General features: G+C 34.4%; 2 protein-coding genes across 2 annotated transcripts; both read right to left on the bottom strand.

Annotated features, from left to right (window-relative positions):
* Nucleotides 1-1218: 1218 nt before the first annotated feature.
* On the bottom strand, nucleotides 1219-3008 carry LOC136062416 (NAC transcription factor NAM-B2-like). Its single transcript, XM_065761426.1, has 4 exons — nucleotides 2967-3008; nucleotides 2482-2822; nucleotides 1375-1612; nucleotides 1219-1239 (listed from the first exon to the last, which is right to left on the bottom strand). Exons 1-4 carry the CDS (start codon nucleotides 3006-3008, stop codon nucleotides 1219-1221), a joined length of 642 nt encoding a protein of 213 aa, XP_065617498.1.
* A 7651-nt stretch (nucleotides 3009-10659) lies between these two features.
* Nucleotides 10660-19684, bottom strand: LOC111987504 (uncharacterized). The gene is made up of 10 exons (XM_024019227.2): nucleotides 19374-19684; nucleotides 18868-18924; nucleotides 18688-18755; nucleotides 15742-15949; nucleotides 15565-15662; nucleotides 12007-12082; nucleotides 11849-11908; nucleotides 11735-11785; nucleotides 11546-11624; nucleotides 10660-10923 (listed from the first exon to the last, which is right to left on the bottom strand). The coding sequence occupies exons 1-10, from the start codon at nucleotides 19452-19454 to the stop codon at nucleotides 10826-10828; spliced, it is 876 nt and encodes a 291-aa protein (XP_023874995.1). The 5' UTR covers nucleotides 19455-19684; the 3' UTR covers nucleotides 10660-10825.
* Nucleotides 19685-21468: the final 1784 nt, after the last annotated feature.

The following is a 21468-nucleotide window of genomic DNA, read 5'->3' as shown; positions in this document are numbered from 1 at the left end:
TACCTAGCAAAAAAAAAAAAAAAAGGTGAACAGATTTCAAAAAAAGGATTCATAATTTCAGAAATGAAAATTGTCTTTAAATTTTTGATGAAACAGTAATATATTTATTAAAAGAAACAATCCATATAGCAAACAGACAGGACAAAACAGGGCCAAATTACAGAACAGGATAAAAGGAACCCAAAGTGGTCAATCAAACTATACAAGCCCAGACCACAACTCAAAGAAACAGAATCCTACAAAATTGAAAATTCATGTCATGAAACAGAGAGAAACAGAGCACAGCTTGGTTAACATCCTAATTCAATAATAGACTCAAGGATTGAACTGTTAAACCTTAAATGAAATATCAAATACAGATCTTGTTACCATTTTAAACTCTCATTTGCTAAAATGTTATTGTTCAAAATACTTATTGAGAAGAATAAAAAACTAGGATTTACAACCTGCAAAAAACTTCAGCAAAGAACAAATATTGTTCATTAAGTTCAAAATCACAATTGCTGCAGGACTTGCTGGGAAGTAGACAGGAACAATCACCGTTTGTTTTTTTTGGGATCAATTACAGAAAAAGTACACAACAGGCCAATACAGACCAAACACAGGAACAACAGGTAATGAATCCAAACTAAACAACAGAGCTATTCAGCCCTGACACAGCAAAACAACTCCTGCACAGCCAAGCTTACCGATTGAAATAAAAAAGACAAACAAATGACAATGACAGAGGCCATTACATCACTACAGAGCACCTACTGTAAACTAGAGCATTAGATGAGAGAGTCTTCTGGTCATCAATTACAGCAAACCATAGCATTCTACACTCCACTGTGAGGACCATTCACCTTCTCTTTTGCAAACTTCCAAACAGTATCTTCAGCTAGCCAATGTAACTAGATATGGTGAAACAGTTTAGAAGCTATGTTTCACAAGCTGATGACTATGTAAATGGGTAATCATTAAAACTGAAAAACTTTGGTTCATGCTAAACATTCAAAGAGCCACTAAGTTGCTACTTGCTAGTAATCATTCATATGGCTTATTGGCTTATCGTCATCTGAAAGCTTCTGACACTTATTTTGGATAATATCAACTTTCTCTGTTTTCGGATCAACATTTGTCATGGACTCAGTTCTATCATTTCAATAGCATGAGATTTGGAACATCCTTTTGAGCACGATTCTTCCTTGGTATTCCCTCCTTTCTCTTATAAAGCTTTCACAAAATCCATTTATCAATCTGGAAGAACAAAAAATCAATAATAATTAGATCTACAACAGATGACAGCAATGATGTTTGGGGAAAAAAAATTACAGAAATTCAAATAAGATTATAAAAAAATAAAAGCTGAAACAAAAGGATAAATCTACTTACCCTCTCACCATTTTTAATTCTTGGATTTCTTTCTATAGGAGGATGAGTAATTCTATATTCTTTCATGATCCAATTTGTCTTGTCACCGCTTAGAGGATTTCCTCTATGGAAAACAAATTTCTTCTTATACCCAACTACAATTTCTTTGGATTTGATTTCCTTGTCATCTCCCATGGCCTTCCAATATCCATTACCAGATGCTAGAATTGGACGTTTTCCTTTTCGACACTGTTGTGTCCTTCGAGTAAAAAAGTACCATGCAGTTTCTCCATAATTGCTGTTGTTTTCTGTTAGATCATCCAGAATGTTAGATTTTACTTAGTTTTTTATATATGTAAAAAAAAAAAAAAAAAAAGGTTAGAAAAGCAAGCTTAAGAAAGTGCTCATGAAACTTGTATGAAAAATCTTTTTTATACGCGATTTTAAGAGAAATTTCAAAAAGAGATGGTACACTGAAAATTAAAGGAGGTTCCAACTTCCAAGCACGTATATAAATTAGTAAGCACATAATGTGGCAAGCCCATGATTCTTTCGTTCAGATTAATAAATAATTTAACAAAAGTTACTTTAACATCGCGTAAAAATATCAAACTGATCCATTCCACTGAAAACAATCAAAGATTAATGAAAAGAAACCCGGTAAAACATCAAGGATGCATGGACACGGACACGGGTATGAGTTTGACACAAGCAATTTTTAAAAAATTATAACATAAAACGATAGGTACAACACGGTTATGATACCTTAACTGAAGTGTCTGTGCATCCTAGTAAAACATACGTGCAGGTAAACTCGTTACTACATGAAATGTCCTGTCATCAATTCTTTATTTCTTTCAGATTAATTACAATTAGCAAAAGAAGCTAAAAACAATCAAAGAAAGTTAAAAACAAACCCAATAAAGCATGCATGTATGTAAACTAAACTATACATGGTGACTACATAAGAAGAAGAAGAAGAAGAACCTGCAATCCTTTTGGGCGGGCAGCGATAGAGTAGTTCATCTTCATCATCCACAACCCGATTACAAGGCAAGGGTTGATCCAAGATTTTCTTGATCAAATAATGCACGATGAGGTCGTAGTCATTGGGGGCGAAACTTATACCCGAAGTTGCAGTTCTGCTGCTTCTGTGCTGGTTCCTCATCCTCATCATCTTCATCATCTTGCAGCTCAATCAGCAAATCATCGAGGAACTCTGCTAAATAATGTTGCTCTTCCGGATCTTCTTCTTCTCGGTCAGCTTCTTTGTCCTCATCATGATAAAATGAACTTGATGCATACTCTTCTTGGTCTGGTTCTTTTTCCTCATCATGATAAAATGGACTAGTTGCGTACGGAGGTGGCGGTGGTGGTGGTGAATCATCAAAATCACCACTATTCTCGGGAGAAGAAAACATTGCCACCACAAAACGTAACTTTGAAACTGGATTATCAAAATCAGCAATCTGTGTACAGTACAATAAGAAGAGAAGATGAGCCTTTTCCTTTTATATACAAACAAACAGAGTAAAGGAAACCCCAAAGAGGCGGGAAAACTCTTAAACTAACTAATTTTATAACCGATTTTGACAAATTCTGTTAATCTAAACTAAAGTAACGGCGGTGCGTCTTGGATAAGCATGAAACGGCATCGTTCTCTAGTTGAGCGAGCATTAACGCGCACGCGGGTGCGTCTCTCTCTAAGTTGTTTTGGGGCTTGTATAAATTATAAAATATTGTTGAGGCAACGACATCGTTTTGAGCATTTTGTTATTGACCGTTACTATTCTCTCTTGTTCTTAGGGGTGTGCAGCGAACTCACCAAAATCAACCCGATCCGATCTAACCCATCAGGTTGGGTCGGTTTTTAGGGGTTGGTGGATTGGGTTGGGTCATGAATTTTTTTTATAGTGGGTTGAGTAAGATTTGGGTTTTAAGATTTACAAATCTGTCTAACCCGACCTGACCTACTTATATTTAATATATTTTTAAATTTAAAAAAATATATATTAAAAAATATAATATATAATTTTGTTATATATTATCCAACCCATGGGTCCAACCCGATCTTACCGATTGAAATAAAAAAGACAAACAAATGACAATGACAGAGGCCATTACATCACTACAGAGCACCTACTGTAAACTAGAGCATTAGATGAGAGAGTCTTCTGGTCATCAATTACAGCAAACCATAGCATTCTACACTCCACTGTGAGGACCATTCACCTTCCCTTTTGCAAACTTCCAAACGGTATCTTCAGCTAGCCAATGTAACTAGATATGGTGAAACAGTTTAGAAGCTATGTTTCACAAGTTGATGACTATGTAAATGGGTAATCATTAAAACTAAAAACTTTGGTTCATGCTAAACATTCAAAGAGCCACTAAGTTGCTACTTGCTAGTAATCATCCATATGGCTTATTGGCTTATCGTCATCTGAAAGCTTCTGAAACTTATTTTGGATAATATCAACTTTCTCTGTTTTCGGATCAACATTTGTCATGGACTCAGTTCTATCATTTCATTAGCATGAGATTTGGAACATGCATTTTGAGTACGATTCTTCCTTGATATTCCCTCCTTTCTCTTATAAAGCTTACACAAAATCCATTTATCAATCTGGAAGAACAAAAAATCAAAAATAGTTAGATCTACAACAGGTGACAACAATGATGTTTGGGGAAAAAAATACAGAAATTCAAATAAGATTATAAAAAAATAAAAGCTAAAAGAAAAGGATAAATCTACTTACCCTCTCACCATTTTTAATTCTTGGATTTCTTTCTATAGGAGGATGAGTAATTCTATATTCTTTCATGATCCAATTTGTCTTGTCACCGCTTAGAGGATTTCCTCTATGGAAAACAAATTTCTTCTTATACCCAACTACAATTTCTTTGGATTTGATTTCCTTGTCATCTCCCATGGCCTTCCAATATCCATTACCAGATGCTAGAATTGGACGTTTTCCTTTTGGATACTGTTGTGTCCTTCGAGTAAAAAAGTACCATGCAGTTTCTCCATAATTGCTGTTGTTTTCTGTTAGATCATCCAGAATGTTAGATTTTACTTAGTTTTTTATATATGTAAAAAAAAAAAAAAAAAAAAGGTTAGAAAAGCAAGCTTAAGAAAGTGCTCATGAAACTTGTATGAAAAATCTTTTTTATACGCGATTTTAAGAGAAATTTAAAAAAGAGATGGTACACTGAAAATTAAAGGAGGTTCCAACTTCCAAGCACGTATATAAATTAGTAAGTACATAATGTGGCAAGCCCATGATTCTTTCGTTCAGATTAATAAATAATTTAACAAAAGTTACTTTAACATCGCGTAAAAATATCAAACTGATTCATTCCACTGAAAACAATCAAAGATTAATGAAAAGAAACCCGGTAAAACATCAAGGATGCATGGACACGGACACGGGTACGGGTTTGACACAAGCAATTTTTGAAAAATTATAACATGGAACGATAGGTACAACACGGGTTTGACACAAGCAATTTTTGAAAAATTATAACATGGAACGATAGGTACAACACGGCTATGGTACCTTAACTAAAGTGTCTATGCATCCTAGTAAAACATACGTGCAGGTAAACTAGTTACTACATGAAATGTCCTGTCATCGATTCTTTATTTCTTTCAGATTAATTACAATTAGCAAAAGAAGCTAAAAACAATCAAAGAAAGTTAAAAACAAAACCAATAAAGCATGCATGTATGTAAACTAAACTATACATAGTGACTACATAAGAAGAAGAAGAAGAACCTGCAATCCTTTCGGGCGGGCGGCGATAGAGTAGTTCATCTTCATCATCCACAACCCGATTACAAGGCAAGGGTTGATCCAAGATTTTCTTGATCAAATAATGCACGATGAGGTCGTAGTCATTGGGGCGAAACTTATACCCGAAGTTGCAGTTCCGCTGCTTCTGTGCTGGTTCCTCATCCTCATCATCTTCATCATCTTGCAGCTCAATCAGCAAATCATCGAGGAACTCTGCTAAATAATGTTGCTCTTCCGGATCTTCTTCTTCTCGGTCAGCTTCTTTGTCCTCATCATGATAAAATGAACTTGATGCGTACTCTTCTTGGTCTGGTTCTTTTTCCTCATCATGATAAAATGAACTTGATGCGCACTCTTCTTGGTCTGCAGGTTCTTTTTCCTCATCATGATAAAATGGACTAGTTGCGTACGGAGGTGGCGGTGGTGGTGGTGAATTATCAAAATCACCACTATTCTCGGGAGAAGAAAACATTGCCACCACAAAACGTAACTTTGAAACTGGATTATCAAAATGAGCAATCTGTGTACAGTACAATAAGAAGAGAAGATGAGCCTTTTCCTTTTATATACAAACAAACAGAGTAAAGCAAATTCCAAAGAGGCGGGAAAACTCTTAAACTAACTAATTTTATAACCGATTTTGACAAATTCTGGTAATCTAAACTAAAGGAACGGCGGTGCGTCTTGGATAAGTATGAAACGGCATCGTTCTCTAGTTGAGCGAGCATTAATACGCACGCGGGTGTGTCTCTCTCCAAGTTGTTTTGGGGCCTGTATAAATTATAAAATATTGTTGAGGCAACGACATCGTTTTGAGCATTTTGTTATTGACCGTTACTATTCTCTCTTGTTCTTAGGGGTGTGCAGCGAACTCACCAAAATCAACCCGATCCGATCTAACCCATCAGGTTGGGTCGGTTTTTAGGAGTTGGTGGATTGGGTTGGGTCATGAATTTTTTTTATAGTGGGTTGAGTAAGATTTGGGTTTTGAGATTTACAAATCTGCCTAACTCGACCTGACCTACTTATATTTAATATATTTTTAAATTTAAAAAATATATATTAAAAAATATAATATATAATTTTGTTATATATTATCCAACCCATGGGTCCAACCCGACCCAACTAGATCTACGTGGGTTGGATTGAAAAAACTTTTCAACTAGACCTAACCCAATCCATGCACACCCCTACTCTCTGATTCTCTTTCTTTATCTCACTAGACTAGAATAAAGGGTACGCAAGTAAGACTTAAAATGGGGTCTAAATAAAAATCTCCCTATATTGTGACACCAATCATATAAAAGAAATTTGGATATTTTTATTACTTATGTTATTGAATTAGTACCAATTATGTTAACTGCCACATCAATTTATAAGTATTTTGTAGTAAAATTATTGATAGTAACTAATTAGAGCATTTTCCCTTTAAAAAAACTCATGATTAGCATATACTAAATGAAAAAGAATAATCTAAAAAAAAATACACATTTTCTATAATTGAATGTATAATAATGAGTTAAACATTTCTCATATTACTGTTGTACAATAATATTTTTACTTGATTCAATGTCATTATATAGGTTCTCAAAAAAAAAATGTCATTATATATAAGAATAAAATTATCAAAATTAATATAGTTAGTTTGCTGACTTTTACGATTATGACTGATTGACCAGAATTGGTGGGTTCGTGCAAATAGGAGTGGATAGAAAGTATCCATTAATAGTAGCACGTAAGAATGCATAATTGGATGTGAGAATGAGCCTGTCCCTATAATTATTCTACATAATAACTTAGGGAAAATAAAAATATAGTTGTTTCTTTTTCTAAAAATAGGAACAAGATCTAGGAAAAAAAATTTAATGCCCGTTTTTGGCTTTTTAACAATTTAATATTGAAACATGTTGCCTATGATATTGTTAACAAATATGTTATATATATATATATATATATATATATTGCTGAATGAAAAAGAAAAATGGAAAAAAAAGGGAAGTGTTGCCTATGATATTGTTAACAAATATGTTATATATATATATATATATATATATATTGCTGAATGAAAAAGAAAAATGGAAAAAAAAGGGAAGGTTTTCAGTGTGAATTCATTGATCCCACTCTTATGATGGTAAATGTAATACCATGTGAACCATCGAGGCCTTGATAAGACTATTGTTGTGGGCACAAGACATTCGTTGAAGCGCCACTACTTAACTCATGTCAAGCATCATGTGAAATGATAAGAGAACTCTTCCCCATAGTTATAAAAAGTATAAAAACCACCAATTAAACTGTGAAAACCGTGAACAAAAAATTATCTGGAATAGTTTGGTGTAATATACCAAATATGCAATGACCCATTATCAAATTAGGTAAACTGGCGGATTGCACGAATTAATCTTTTTAACCTACAAATAAAACTAAAAAAAAAAAAATACTGCATGTATTTACTAAACCATTGAAGATTGAAAAGATAATCCGATAAAGTGATAAAGATTAAAGATTAAAGGACTAAAGAGATAAAGTAAGAGTTAAGTCACAAGATAAGATAAAGTAAGAGTTAAGTCATGAGATGGAGTTGAGTTAAAGAGATTAAGAGATAGTGATTAGACCAAAAGATATAAAGAGATAGTGATAAAATTATAAATGTAGGTGATAAAGTGCTGAACTTAAAAAGAAAATAGAGACAAAAATGGAAGAACTTATGTACTAACAAAGTCAAAATTTGTCATACTAGCTAAAAAGTTAGAAAGCAATCCTACAGCTTACTCCAACATCTCACAAATGTTTAATCTCTAGGGTTTAATGATTAAACTAAAAATTTATTTTGAATTTCTATGAGATATGTTGTTTCAATACTTTGAGACTATATAACTTGGTTATTGGATGATTTATGTTAATGATGCGTTTATTTATTTTTTATTTTCCAACTTTATGTCATGATGTAATTATTATTATTATTATTAATTTACCTAAATTGAGTGTTTTTATTTTATTTTAGTTGCTTTTTATAATTATAAAATATATTATTTAATTAATTAATAAACCTACAATTTCATTAATGAACCACTAGTTAAACCAATGAACTAGTGAACCAATTCTTTAATCGGATCAACTTTCGGTACGGTTTTTATAACTATACTCTTACCACCAAGTCACACTCCACAGTGGTATGCTAATTACAATAATGTAAAAGTGGTGATGAATTGGTGATAGCATATTGGTGGGCCAAAATGTAACATGTATTTGGTAGATGCAAACAACTTAAGCAACAAGAAACATTAAAGGAACCTCGAAGGAAATGCTCGACAGAAACCATACATGTCCAAAATCCCAACAATCTGTTTGGTTTCATAATCCCATTGCTATGCATTATATCCACTTAACACCAAAAAATAAAAATAAAAACGACAATGTGTGGCCCTGTCTCTAACCTTGTGAATAGGTGTAGCTCATAAGTCAGAAGTCATAACCATCTATGGCTTTCTACACAGCACAAGATTCAGGTTTTAAGAATTAATCATCATTGGAGCTCCTCCTACTTGTTGGTTGTTCTGAATCCTCACTCTAATCTACAACCATGATCAACCCAAGAAGGCTCATTGCAATGGCAAAGAAGTGGTGAGGAATGGCTGACTAATGAGCGTAAGAGGGTTTCGTCTCCAAGAAATGATGTGGTTTTGCAATCTTCTGTGGCGAACAAAGGCAATTTTGTTGTATACACCAGAGATAATAAACGGTCTAGTACACAACACATTAGTGGTTTATAAATTGAAAAATCTTTTGAATAAACTTAGAGTCCAGAGGCCCCTTTCTTTTCTTCTTTCGTTACCAATCTTGTGAGACGTATTTTGATGCCTGGACCTCAACCACTGGGGAATGGGTCAGCCTCTTCTTTTCTGTGCATCCAAGTGGGCCCTTGCACCATCAAAAATAAAAGAATGGGCCCTTGCAAGCAGTAGCTGAATTTATAGTTTGGCTTAACAGAATTAGTAAGCCTTGTTTGGATTTTGCAATACTGATTTTTGTTAACTCATAACCCAAAATCCGTGGGATCCACGTATATAAGCATTGTTTGGATGATTTTGGGTCAGTTAACTCAGTTAACAAAATTGAGTTTTTTGAGATATGGGTTACCAATTTCCGAAACAGCCCAACCATGTTTTCAAGTTATGGGTTTGTTAACTCAGTGGCAATTTTCGTAATTTTTCAGCACAATTGGGTCCCGCAGCAATGTGTAGTTCCATCATTGCAAGCTGAGAAGCTCCAACGGTTATTTTCTCATAACTTTCCCAACTACCCATACTCGCTTGCATTTCATCTCAATTTCCCTTTTCCTTCTCCCAAACCCACAACACACTTCAACCACTGAAATAAGCTCCAGGAAACGCTAATCAGCACAAGACCGAGCTACAGCAGGTTAGCTCCGTTCACTGATTCCGCTTTCTGGTGAGACCCAAATTTAGCCCCTCCATCTGTTTACATGCCCGAAGCTGCTGGGTTTTATTTTGATATTTTTTGTTTTTTCCATGTTCTTCCATTTCTATTTTTCTCCATTTTTTGTGTTGTGTTTACTAAGACCTTGGCTCACTTGGCTGTGAATGCTTGTTTATTTATGCCTCTTTTTTTACTCTCTACTCAAATATAGCTTTTATGCCTCTTTTTTTTGTTTTTATTTTTTTATTTTAAAAGTTTATCTGTCTTGTTCCTTCATTACAGCCATGGTATTATGAACAATGTCTGCTTTGCTTTGTTGTTGGCTTCGGGGGGAAAAAAAAAAAAATTATCTGTACTGAAACTCTACCAAAACAGTGTCATAGATTCTTGGAGGTTTAGATTTAGTTTTTTTAATCATTATTTTTTAAGAAAACTAATCACCCTCTCATGTTGTGGGTTCCCCTGCTTTGCTCATTTTTGAACAATGTAAACAATGTCTACTTTGCTCCAAAGAATATTAGTATTATGACCAATGTTTGCTTTGCTCATTTTTTAAGAAAACTGAGAGGTGCAGACAATAGAAGAGTTGGGGAGAATGGAGAGAGAAGCTGATGAGATATTTTGTGGGAAGGGTGTGAAGAGAGAAAGGTATTACACGCAGGTATTTACTTGGCCATTGTAGAGCATAACAGTACAATCAATGCTATGTGATACCCAAACAATAACAGAAAGTTGGGATTTAAATTTGAGTTAACTGTGAGAACAAGCTACCAAATGAACATATGAGTGAGTTTTGGGTTTTATTGAGTTAGAGTTGTGAGATATTGGGATATGAGTTTGAGTGAGAAGATTTGAATTATGAGTGTTGGGATATGAGTTATTGACAAGTCAAATAGGGCCCAAGTAACTAGCTGCTCCCGTGTTATTCCTTAATCCACACTAAAGCGTATTACATGATCAGAAACAAGATGCATAATATGGGTCAACTTCTTCTTAGTTCCATCTTATCTGTGCATCCAAGCGGGCCTTTGCAAACAGGAGATGAAGCTATAATTTAAACTCTAACCCATAAACATCAAACACCGTGGAAAGGACGTCTTATTAACATTCTTGAATTGTAGCCTTGATTGCCACCATTCATACAGTATATTTAGTACAAAACCATCGAGTCGTTTATCAAATGCTTTCTTGAGTTACAGACAACTTGAACACAGCTTAAAGATAAAATGAATATATTACTCTGGAATGTGCTCATGCAGAGCCTCACCTTCTTCCAGCTTCTTTCGCATCTTGTGTTGCAAAGTAGCAGGAGCACAATCCAATGGTGTTTCTCCTGAAGAAGAAGCAGGCTGTTAGAATTGAAAACTAAGATTGGCTGCTAACAAAAATTTGTAACTAGCAGCATTCTTAGCTACATAATCATAAACATGATAATATCCACCCCCACATGGTGAAAAAGATAGAAAGGAACAAAACAAAGGAGAGCATTCTGTTATAAGTTATAACAGAATCTTATTATTATTATTATTATTATTATTACACCAGATATGCACCTCATTCTGAAATGGGTGCACAAGGGACAAGCACCAATATGCAAGGTGTGCATGTAGGGTACAAGGTATATTTTTCTTGATATCTGAAAACTATCCACCGACCCTTTTCTCTGTTCTTCCTCATTTTGGCAAATGTTTAGGAGAGGGTTTTATTGAAATGTACCAAACGAATTCAACACCACTGCCCTCCCAGATTGTTTTGACCCAGACAAACCCGAACACACTCAGAACTTTCAACACCTTTATAATCTTATCTGGAAATTCTATAATTAGCTTCTTTTCACAGATGTACAGAAATTGTTTCATCTGAACAACCCAGGAGATGCCTTCAATATCTTTAGTAAGCACCTCCACTAGTCAGTAAGTCAAACAAATTTTGTAAGTTGACCAAGGATTAATTACCCTGTGCATTCTTGTAATCCATGCTTGCTCCAGATTCCATGAGGATGAAGACTATATCAGTTCGATTAAAGAGTGCTGCCTGCACTCAATTAATCCTGATGTTAGAATCAAACATCTTAAGCAATGAAAATTTACTTATTTAATGTGTGCGTGTGTGTGTGTGTGAGAGAGAGAGAGAGAGATCAGTACCAAATGTAACAAAGATAATCCTTGCTTATCGTGGTAATTTGCATCCACACCCTGCAAATGTGACAAAGCTTAAATCCATTTCAAATTTTAGCTCTGCATTAAAATGTTGAATACCTCACTCAGAAGTTTCTTGACTGCAGCACTGTCACCATTCTTTATAGCTTCTCTTAAACCCTAACAACAGCTCATGCTGAATAAGTAAGTAATCACTGCAGCAAAAAAAATATCCTTCTGCATAGTTGGACTTTAAATAGATGATCCAGAACATATACCTCCCCATTGGGTTCATAATCCATCTGAGGTTTATTCGAAGTATCGATGGTTGCTTGACCAAGATTAAAAACAGAACTGCAAAATAACTACCAATTAGTAACATAAAATTTAAGAGAGAACAATGGCAAAGTGTTAAAAAATCACCAGTTTATCATTTATATATAATGAGAAACTGAGAAACATGATTTCTTCCTCAAAAGCATTTAGAAGTATCTAATATATAGATAAGAGAATAACAACTAAGTCTTAGTCCCATAAATATAAATAAGAGAAACAAATAATATATGCCTAATGGAGATGTGGTAAGTAGTTCTTGTACAACAGAATAGTCAATAGCAATATAGGAAAAGAATCAAAACATCCTCAATGCATGTTGACATTTTTTCCCTTATTTTAATTGTGATAGTCAAGAATCAAAACTGAGACCTCAACCCCACCCCAGCAATTTGCATGCACTTAAATATTCAGTTGGCATGATATCCAATACATCTTTCCAGCTCTAGCCAACTAGAAAGACATGCATGTTCCCACTAGAAGTTCACAGTTTGATAAATTTGTATTAATTGAGGGTTGTAAAAATTCAGTAAAACTGAAGAGACATGCTAAATAAGGTTGTAAAGAGAACATCCATTGATTGCCAAAAAAGAAGAAAAACCATCATTCAGCACTTAAATTTAAACAAAATACATTTTGTAGAATAAAAAATATATATAATTCATCATGTAACTGTATTTAAGAAAACAAGTCACTTGAAACTAGAAAGGCATAAACTATATTAAAGAGCTTTACATGTATAGAGCACAGACATTGTTTTTCTTTTTCCTAAAACTGGATTGAATAAATTGGACTTCCACTAGTGTCAAAGTCAAAACAGACATGCAGCAGGAACGGTTTTTGTACCCTACAGAGATGGAAACCTTTTTTTTTTTTTTTTTTTTTTTTTTAATAAGTTACATGAGTATGATTTTGGCATGAAAAATGGCACAGAAACCATTCTTTAAAGGGCTTGTATCCTGACCTGTATGCAAGCTCAGTTGACAAAGACTCCTCAATTCACAGTCTTGAATAGCCATTTAAATGGGGAGGATACATAGATGCTTTGATGATTGGGAATTATAATTAGTGAATTCCTTCCTGGATTTCCTATACCTAAACATCCTTAGGGGAGGGGGGAGGGGGTGATAAGATGAGATGGAGATTAATGGGAGTGGTATCTTTGACATTCGCTCTTACTATGGGGTTATCCGAGGTACCAATGTTAATTGCTTCCCTTGGAAGAGTATCCAGTGTGTCAAGGCCCCAAGAAGGGTCTCATTCTTTGTTTGGACAGCTACTTGGGGGAAGATTCTTACCTATGATAACCCTATCAAGAGAGGTTCTTGCCAATGGATCATTTGTTGTCCACTGTGATGTGGTATTTGTATTGTGGGATGTAGTCTTTTAGAGCGTTAGGGATTCAATGGATGTTGCCAAGGAGGGTAGCCGATCTCTTGTTTAAGTGGAGCAATTGGTTAGAGAAGCACTCATAAGATATTTGGAACCTTGTTCCGTTGTATTTAATGTGGATATCGTAGAGGGAATGGAACAGTTGCACTTATGAAGATATTGAAAGATTAAAGGCTGAGTTGGAGATGAACCAGAGAAATTCTTATGGGGTGGCATTGGAGATGAACCAAAATTCCATTTGGTTAAATGGGCTACTGTCTGCAGTCCCATTGCTTCGGGTAGCTTGGGGATAAGGAAAGTAAGACCTTTTAATGAAGCTTTACTTGGGAAGTGGCGATGGAGATTTGGGATGGAGAGGGTTGCCCTTTGGAGGCAAGTGATAGAAGTGAAATATGGCTGTGAATGGGGTGGCTGGTGTACTAGGCCTGTTAATGGTCCATATGGTGTTGGCTTGTGGAAAAATATTAGTCGGGGATGGCCTTTTTTTTCTCGCCACATTCTATATGATATTGGGGATGGTCTAGAGTGAAATTTTGGCAAGACCATTGGTGTGGTGAGACTTCTCTTGCAGTCAGCTATCCTGAATTGTTTAGAGTTTGCCAACAAGGAGGTTAGTGTGGATGAGCTTATGAAGCTTGATAATGGAGTTCTTTTTTGGGATGTAAGTTTCTTTAGGGGTGTGCATGCTCGGGAATTAGAGGCACTAGCCGGTTTCATGGATAACATTTATAGTGCTTCAGTGAAAGGGTTTGGCGAGGATAAGATGTGCTGGAAACTTGATAGAGAGAAGAGCTTCCTGGTTAAGAATTATTATAGTCTCTTAGTGGGCTCTAATGACTATTTCTTTCCTTAGAAAAGTATTTGGAAACAAAAGATTCTTTCTCGAGTAGCCTTCTTTGTTTGGACTGTTGCTTTGGGAAAGTGCTTAACGATTGACAATTTACAAAAAAGGAAGGTTTGGATATTGGATTGGTGCTACATGTGCAAGTGTAATGGTGAATCGGTTGATCATCTTTTTCTTCATTGTCCGGTTGCAATGGATCTGTGGGCTATGGTGTTTGGATTGTTTGGAGTGAGCTGGGTTATGCTGCAATCTGTAGTGGGGCTTTTAGCATGTTGGAAAGGCAGATTTGGTTGTCATTGAAATGGGTATATATGGTTTATTGTTCCCCATTGCTTATTGTGGTGTCTTTGAAGAGAGAGTAGTAGGTGCTTAGAAGATAAGAAGAGATCAATATCAGACTTGAAGCTATTTTTCTTTAGAACTTTAATGGATTGGTTGGCTACTTTGTGGAACCAATCATTTTTATCTTTTCTTGATTTCCTAGATTCTTGTAATTTTTGTTCTTGATTGTTTGACCCCTTGTACACTCCCTGTGTACTAGGGTGCTCCCCTTTTTTTGATATCAATAAACTAATTACTTATCCAAAAAAAAAAAAAAAGGCTGAGTTGGAATCTTTGTTGATTCTAACTATGTTTGATTGGTCTCATGCATGGGGACTTACACATAACAGTTCCATGTTAGATTTCAAAGAATCACTTAATTTTTGTGCATAATTCTTTGTAATTGTTTTAGTTACTTTATGTTTATCATTGTGACCTTGAAAAAAAAAAATCTACTTTTAATAAAAACCATTACTCATCAAAAGAAGTTACACATCCACACTGTTAGATTTGAACCCTCACCATCCCATTATTACGGGAGGAGGAAGTGTCAGTTGAGCTATAGGTCATTGGTGCTTCAAAATCGAGACCTAAGTATCTAGAGCACGCTAAACACCATACAGCTGAGAGAACAATTAATATAAAAGTAATATTTCTCTTCTGCTGCTACATGGAGCCTCACCAAGGCAGGGCCCATTGGACCCACCCCTTGGGGGGTAAACCACGGATAAAGTTTCCTGAACTGAAATTAGATTTCAAGCAACTCACACCTGAATACTATAGTAGCAATTAGAAAGGTTCAAGTCCAAACTCTGAACTGCAGCGGACAACTGCTACTTCATATCTAAAACTATTTACAGAGAGCTCATGCATAAAACTAAAGTTTAAAAGCATCCACTGTGTAAGGAATTACAGAGATTGGATATTTAAACATTAAGGCACATACCTCAACTTGTTATTAGATGTGGCACCTTTACTTCTCGGAATAGAGTCCTGCTTCTTTGGTTTTGGATTTGTCTGAGTGAAGGTTGAAGTAATTTCTCTCTGCCACAAAAAGGAAATCAGATTTGTGAGGTGCAAGGACAACATAGGAGATTGCATTTGAAGATTAAAGAATTTAAACCTGAATAGGAAGTGCATCAGTGGAAGGGGCTGCTTCACAAATGCATAGAGGCATTCCACACTTGCACTCTGGAATGACTGACACAGATTGATGCTCTGCTGTTGGTCCAACCTTCAAATCTACATCTGCATCTATGTCTAATTTAGAAACTATATCTGTTACACGACCAATCCCATTTAAAGAAGCTTGTGGATCATCTTTCCCAGACCTGTGCCAAAATGAATGCCAAACTCAATTGCATGCCTCTAGAAAAGAAAACATAGAAGCTTTATGTGCTGTTATGCTGAGGCATATTCAAAGTATTAATCCCCTACATAAGCGAAAGACATGGGGAGCATGAAGACAATTTTATTTTGACTTAAGTTTAGAAGTCAATTGTACTATTACATTTTTGGATTTCATTTTACGTACTATTAGCTAATTATGTTATTAGTAGTGTATTTAATTTCCTAGAGTCAATGTTATTTTTTGTAATTCAATAATTGGGCTTTGACTGAAATCAATTAGGGATAGGATTTAGTCCTCATCTATTGTACTTCAATGGAAAAATGTTTTTTTTTTTGGATTGGTAAATAAAAAGATTTATTAAAAAAATAAATACTAGTACAGCAAAGAAACATTACCCTGGTACACAGGAAGTGTACAAGGAAAATAAAAAAACTACCCAAAACTACATAAATCTAGAAAACCCAGCTAAGAAGGTATGGCAATTGGCAAGACCACTCAAAGCAGTCATTAAATCAAAAAAAGACAGAATGAAAATGTGCTTCAACTCAGTGATAGAATACTCCTTGCCTTCAAAATTTCAGTTGTTCTGCTTCCTCCAATCCACATAATACACTGTGGAATGGAACCCTAAACAGAAGCAGCTCTATGTTGCCCAACACCTCCATGCCAACAAGCTAGCAACCCAACCACTTGTTTAGGCATAACCTAAGAAATAACAAACAAACTAAACATAAATGACCACAAGTTAGAGGCATAAGAACATTGAAGGAGTAGATAGTCCACTTATTCCCAATCATTCTTACACATGCAAACTGTCAACAACACAAGTATTCCTCTTCCTCAAATTATCCAATGTGAGAATCTTCCCCTTCACAGTTGTCCAAGTGAAAAACAGATTCCTTAGAAGAAGCTTTCACATTCCAAATGCCTTTCCAAGGGAAGGAATGACTACCTCTACTCAATAGAGTTGTACAATACAACTTAACTTCAAAAGAAACACTCTGGGCAACTAACCACAGCACTTTATCTTCCTCATTACGATCCACCTCAGTAGAGTAGAGGAGCAAAAAAAGATTCCAATTTCTCCAATTCCCAATCTTATATTGGTCTAACAAAAAGCACACCCCAATGAGCAATTTCAATTTTGCCAACACAAATGCTCAACCACAAACGCATCCTTATTCCTTACAATGCAATACAGAATCTGAAATGCTTCCTTAAGAGGTAGCTCCCCACACGGCACGCCCCAAAAATGGATCCAAAAACCCCTTCCCACCTCAAATCTGATATTTTGAGAAAACCTCCCCCAACCACCTCTAATATACTTCCACAAAGAAATCCCATGGCTTCATTGGAAACTCCAGAACAATCTCACCCCCCCTCCCCCCCCCCCCCCCCCACCCCCTTCCCCAATCAAACCATACTTGCTATTACAATTCTCCAATCTCCCACATAGCATTCGTCTCCACAGCAAACCGCAATAACCACTAAGCCAATAATGCAGTGTTAAAATGAGTGAAACTCCCAATACCAGCCCCCTCCCCTGGTAACAAACTGCCCTGCTGCAATTTTTCCAATTGGTGAGCCACACTAGTGGGGATTGGGATTTAATGGAAATGTGTTTATGATGAATAAATTTCTATTGGAATTTTTCCAATGTCTTGGTGTTGATTCCAGGCAACGCTAGGTACCTATTCCTAGGTTTACTTCAATTCCTTGAGATTTCTGCACCGCATGTATGGGACTAGGCTATACAACATTGTATTTGTAGAAAGTTGTACCCCTAGACTAGGTTACATTAACCAAGTACATATCCTAAAGCACATTTCTCTTGAGATCAACATTTTGCCTAATGAGACATAAATTTCGGTGATAGAGGGGAATCCCATCACTCCTGTTTTATTCTCTAATGAGACATAATTCCCATAAAAATGAGACATTTCTAAACTTATCAAAAAATATCCAAAATTTAAGATACAAAATCTGCATGCTATAACCACTATGTATTGACCTCTCCACTCCAACAGAAAACCTAGGATCAACATTTTGGCAAGCCCCAAATCAAAAGGATCCATGTGCATATAACAGAGATAAGAGCTTATAGAACAAATCCTCTTGCGCACACAGCATCCCCTTGAAAAATAAAATATTATGGAAACTGCTCTCATTATGAATCTATAGGAAAAAGGATAACGTTGCTATCCTTGGTGGGATACAATCTCCATTAGCCCCACAAACACAACAGTAAAATCTACATTAAAAGTCATACCCTAAGTAATTGCCCACATAATAACCCAAAATCTTTGTCACCAACTCAAGAAAACTCCCATTGACAATAGATATTCATGAGGTGAACCTTAATTATGAATTCCATATTAGAGTTCTTGCAATCTTAACACTCTCCATGATGCATCAGTAAGCTATTTCCTAACTCAAACAAGCACAACTGACTAGAAAGTACATATTGGCAAAGAAATTAAAAAAGAAAACATAGAAGAAAAGCTTGAAAGTAGTCACGCTGCGATGTGTTAGAATATTAATTAAATGATTGCATTCACAATTTTCTAAACTTTTAAGCCTTTGGGACAATTGGTATTTCATCACAGTGAATTTGCTAACACAACACGTCACAACTTACGCATCATTTTCCGTTTAAACATACGGAATTCAATTTCCACTCAAATGTCATTAGTGAAAATCAATAATTCAGTGATTTACCGAGAGCGGTCATTAAAACAATCAGCGCAAACTCTAACAGGCGTGTAAATGCCAAATTGCGGTAATGCCTGCATTTGTACAAAACAACAGTCAATCAATCTGCTATCGGTTAAATTTCTCCTTAAAACAATAACACTATCAGCATAGAACAAAACACTAAAAAAAAAAAAAAATTCATACCAATTGATCTGACGAATGTTCATGACACAACGTCCTCCCACAACATCGGCAGTGATGCTGTCAAATGATATTTAAAACATAATTAGCATATACAAAGACAATTGGCCAATATGTTGATCTTTTTTTTTTTTAACCTCAGATCCCTTATTCAACTATCAGAGAGTTTACCAGTTAAGCTAAACGGATAATTTTATTTACGTAATTCCCCATTTTCTCTTATTATATAGACGACATGGAACCTCACCAAGACAGGGCCCTTTAATAATACAACCGACACACGACATATCCGTTGTATTCTCCCCGTAGAAACTCCTAATGGGGATTGAACCCGTGACGTCTAGGTCTACAACTCATCCCAAGCCTCCATCCACTAAACAATTATTAAGCAAAAAAGTAAATTCCTAATTCTAAATAGGATCAGAGATCGATGAATATTATAATAATGGATTACATGAATTTGCATGTAAAATCAAAATCACAAAAAATCTAATAAAAAAGGGATTTACCCTTCGCCGGAAAGTGTTGAAGCTGCATTTGCAGACGTCGCAGCGCGCTGCTTCCTGGAAAGGGGGAGGCTCCAATGACATAATAGTAACGTTGAGATAGAAATCTTTGATTTCTTGATATTATTCTTAGTTCCAATTCCCAACCGATCTTTGTTTCGAATTGTTTCAGAGATTCACCTCCAACCTCATTTGTTGTTCTTCTCCTCAAAGCTTGAAAAGCGATCCAGAATTCCAACTGTCCGATTAAGAAAAAGTGGGAAAATAAAAGCTACTAGGCGCGATCCTGACTTGTGTAAAGTACACTTTTTACTCTAAAATTTTAGGGTTTTTTTTTTTTTTTTTTTTTTTGAGTTGTTATTTAAGTTCTGTTTGGTAGAAAGAATTTTATTTTTGTTTTTAATAATTTTCAAAAAATTGAATTGAAACTCAATCATTTTTACATCATAAGTTTTTTACTTTTATTTTTTTTAAAAAATTTAAATATTGAAAAAAAAATTAGGAAAGACCATTTCTACTTTTGAGTTTTTTCTTTTATAAAAAGTAATATGTAGACTTTTTTTTTTTTTTGATAATGATAAGGGAATAAAGTTTATGTACTTTTTCTTTAATGATAAGTTTCAAATGTGAAGTGTGTGAATTTTTTTGGTGATAAAAATAAGCGGCTTAATTTAAGAAACATCTCATTTTTCAAAATCTTGTTTTGAATTGGGAAAATAGGAAACAATATATTCAAGTGTGGTATCCAATATTTTTTGGTTAAAAAAAATTTTTGTGCTTAAATCTTGCTACCAAGCAAGTCTTAAGGGCTTGATTGGTAGGAGAATTTTTGTTTTTGTTTTGAATAGTAATAAAAACAGTTTTCAAAAGTTGAACTTAAACTAGTTTTCAGATAATAATTTTTATATTTACGTGTTTGGTTTCTACTTTTAAGAACAATTTTCAAAATACTAAAAAACAAAATAATTGTTTGGGAGATCATTTCTATTTTTTAGATTTTTAAAAATATATATTTACAAAAAGTAACATGTAGAATCTGTATATTACTTCTTCTTTTTTTGGTAGATAATAATAAGATAATAGAGTTTATCATGTTTTTTATTTTATTTTTAATGATAAGTTTCAAATTTGAAAAGTGAGAATTCTTTTTGTAATAAAGATAAACTCCTAAATTTAAGAGATAAAAGAGTTTGGACAAATATGTGGGGTCCACTATTTTCAATTTATTTACAACTATGTCATTAAAAACATTTTCCTTTCCTAAAAACAGCCCCTAAGCTGTTTTCAAAATCTTATTTTAAATCAAGAAAATATGATACAGTTTTTTTTTTAAAACTGTATTTAGAAAATATTAGCCAAAACAATAAATTCAAATGTGGGACCCACAATTTTATGGATTGTAAAACAAAAAACTATATTTAAATATTCTTACCAAACCAACCCTAAGTTTCCAAATTTTTATTTTTTTCCTAGCTCTACTATCCATTTCTGTTTCAATTTAGTAATCTAGGCATTTTGAATTAGGTATGCTAAAATGACATAAAACCCTAAAATATAGTTAATGAAACCCAAAAATTAACTGATTATAAATTATTTATACAAGATAGGATTTTGCTACAAATCATGAATTGAGTCTTAATAGATAGTGGTTGTTGTGTATGATGAAAAATAAACGATTAAAAAATAAATAAAGACTAACATTTTAGATGTAAAATAAAAATAATTACATGTAAACATTTTTAAAATTTGTTAGCTAAAAATAGAAAAAGTTGGTTTTTATTTTAGAATAGACAATGACTCTTGCATAAGTTGATCTGAATACTCTAACAAACAAACAAACAAAGAATATAGAGCACGTTTAGTAGACTGTAATAGGCACTGTAATGTAACAACTATTTCTATGGTTTAGCTATTCAATAATTTGGTTATGTTTTTATCACAGGGAATAGTCATTCCTTATGAATAACTATTATTTAAAATGATGAATAACTATTACTCTCTAAAAAAATTGTAATAGCTATTTCTTAGTAGATGTAATAATTTCTAACATTAATATATTTCCAAATAAATAAACTTTTCATATTCACCTAACAATTAT

The sequence above is a fragment of the Quercus suber genome, unplaced genomic scaffold (assembly GCF_002906115.3).
Source record: "Quercus suber isolate HL8 unplaced genomic scaffold, Cork oak 2.0 scaffold_412, whole genome shotgun sequence".
NCBI classification, from domain to species: domain Eukaryota; kingdom Viridiplantae; phylum Streptophyta; class Magnoliopsida; order Fagales; family Fagaceae; genus Quercus; species Quercus suber.
The sequence above is the reverse complement of the archived record's forward strand: the minus strand, read 5'-3'. Positions and strand labels throughout refer to the sequence as shown.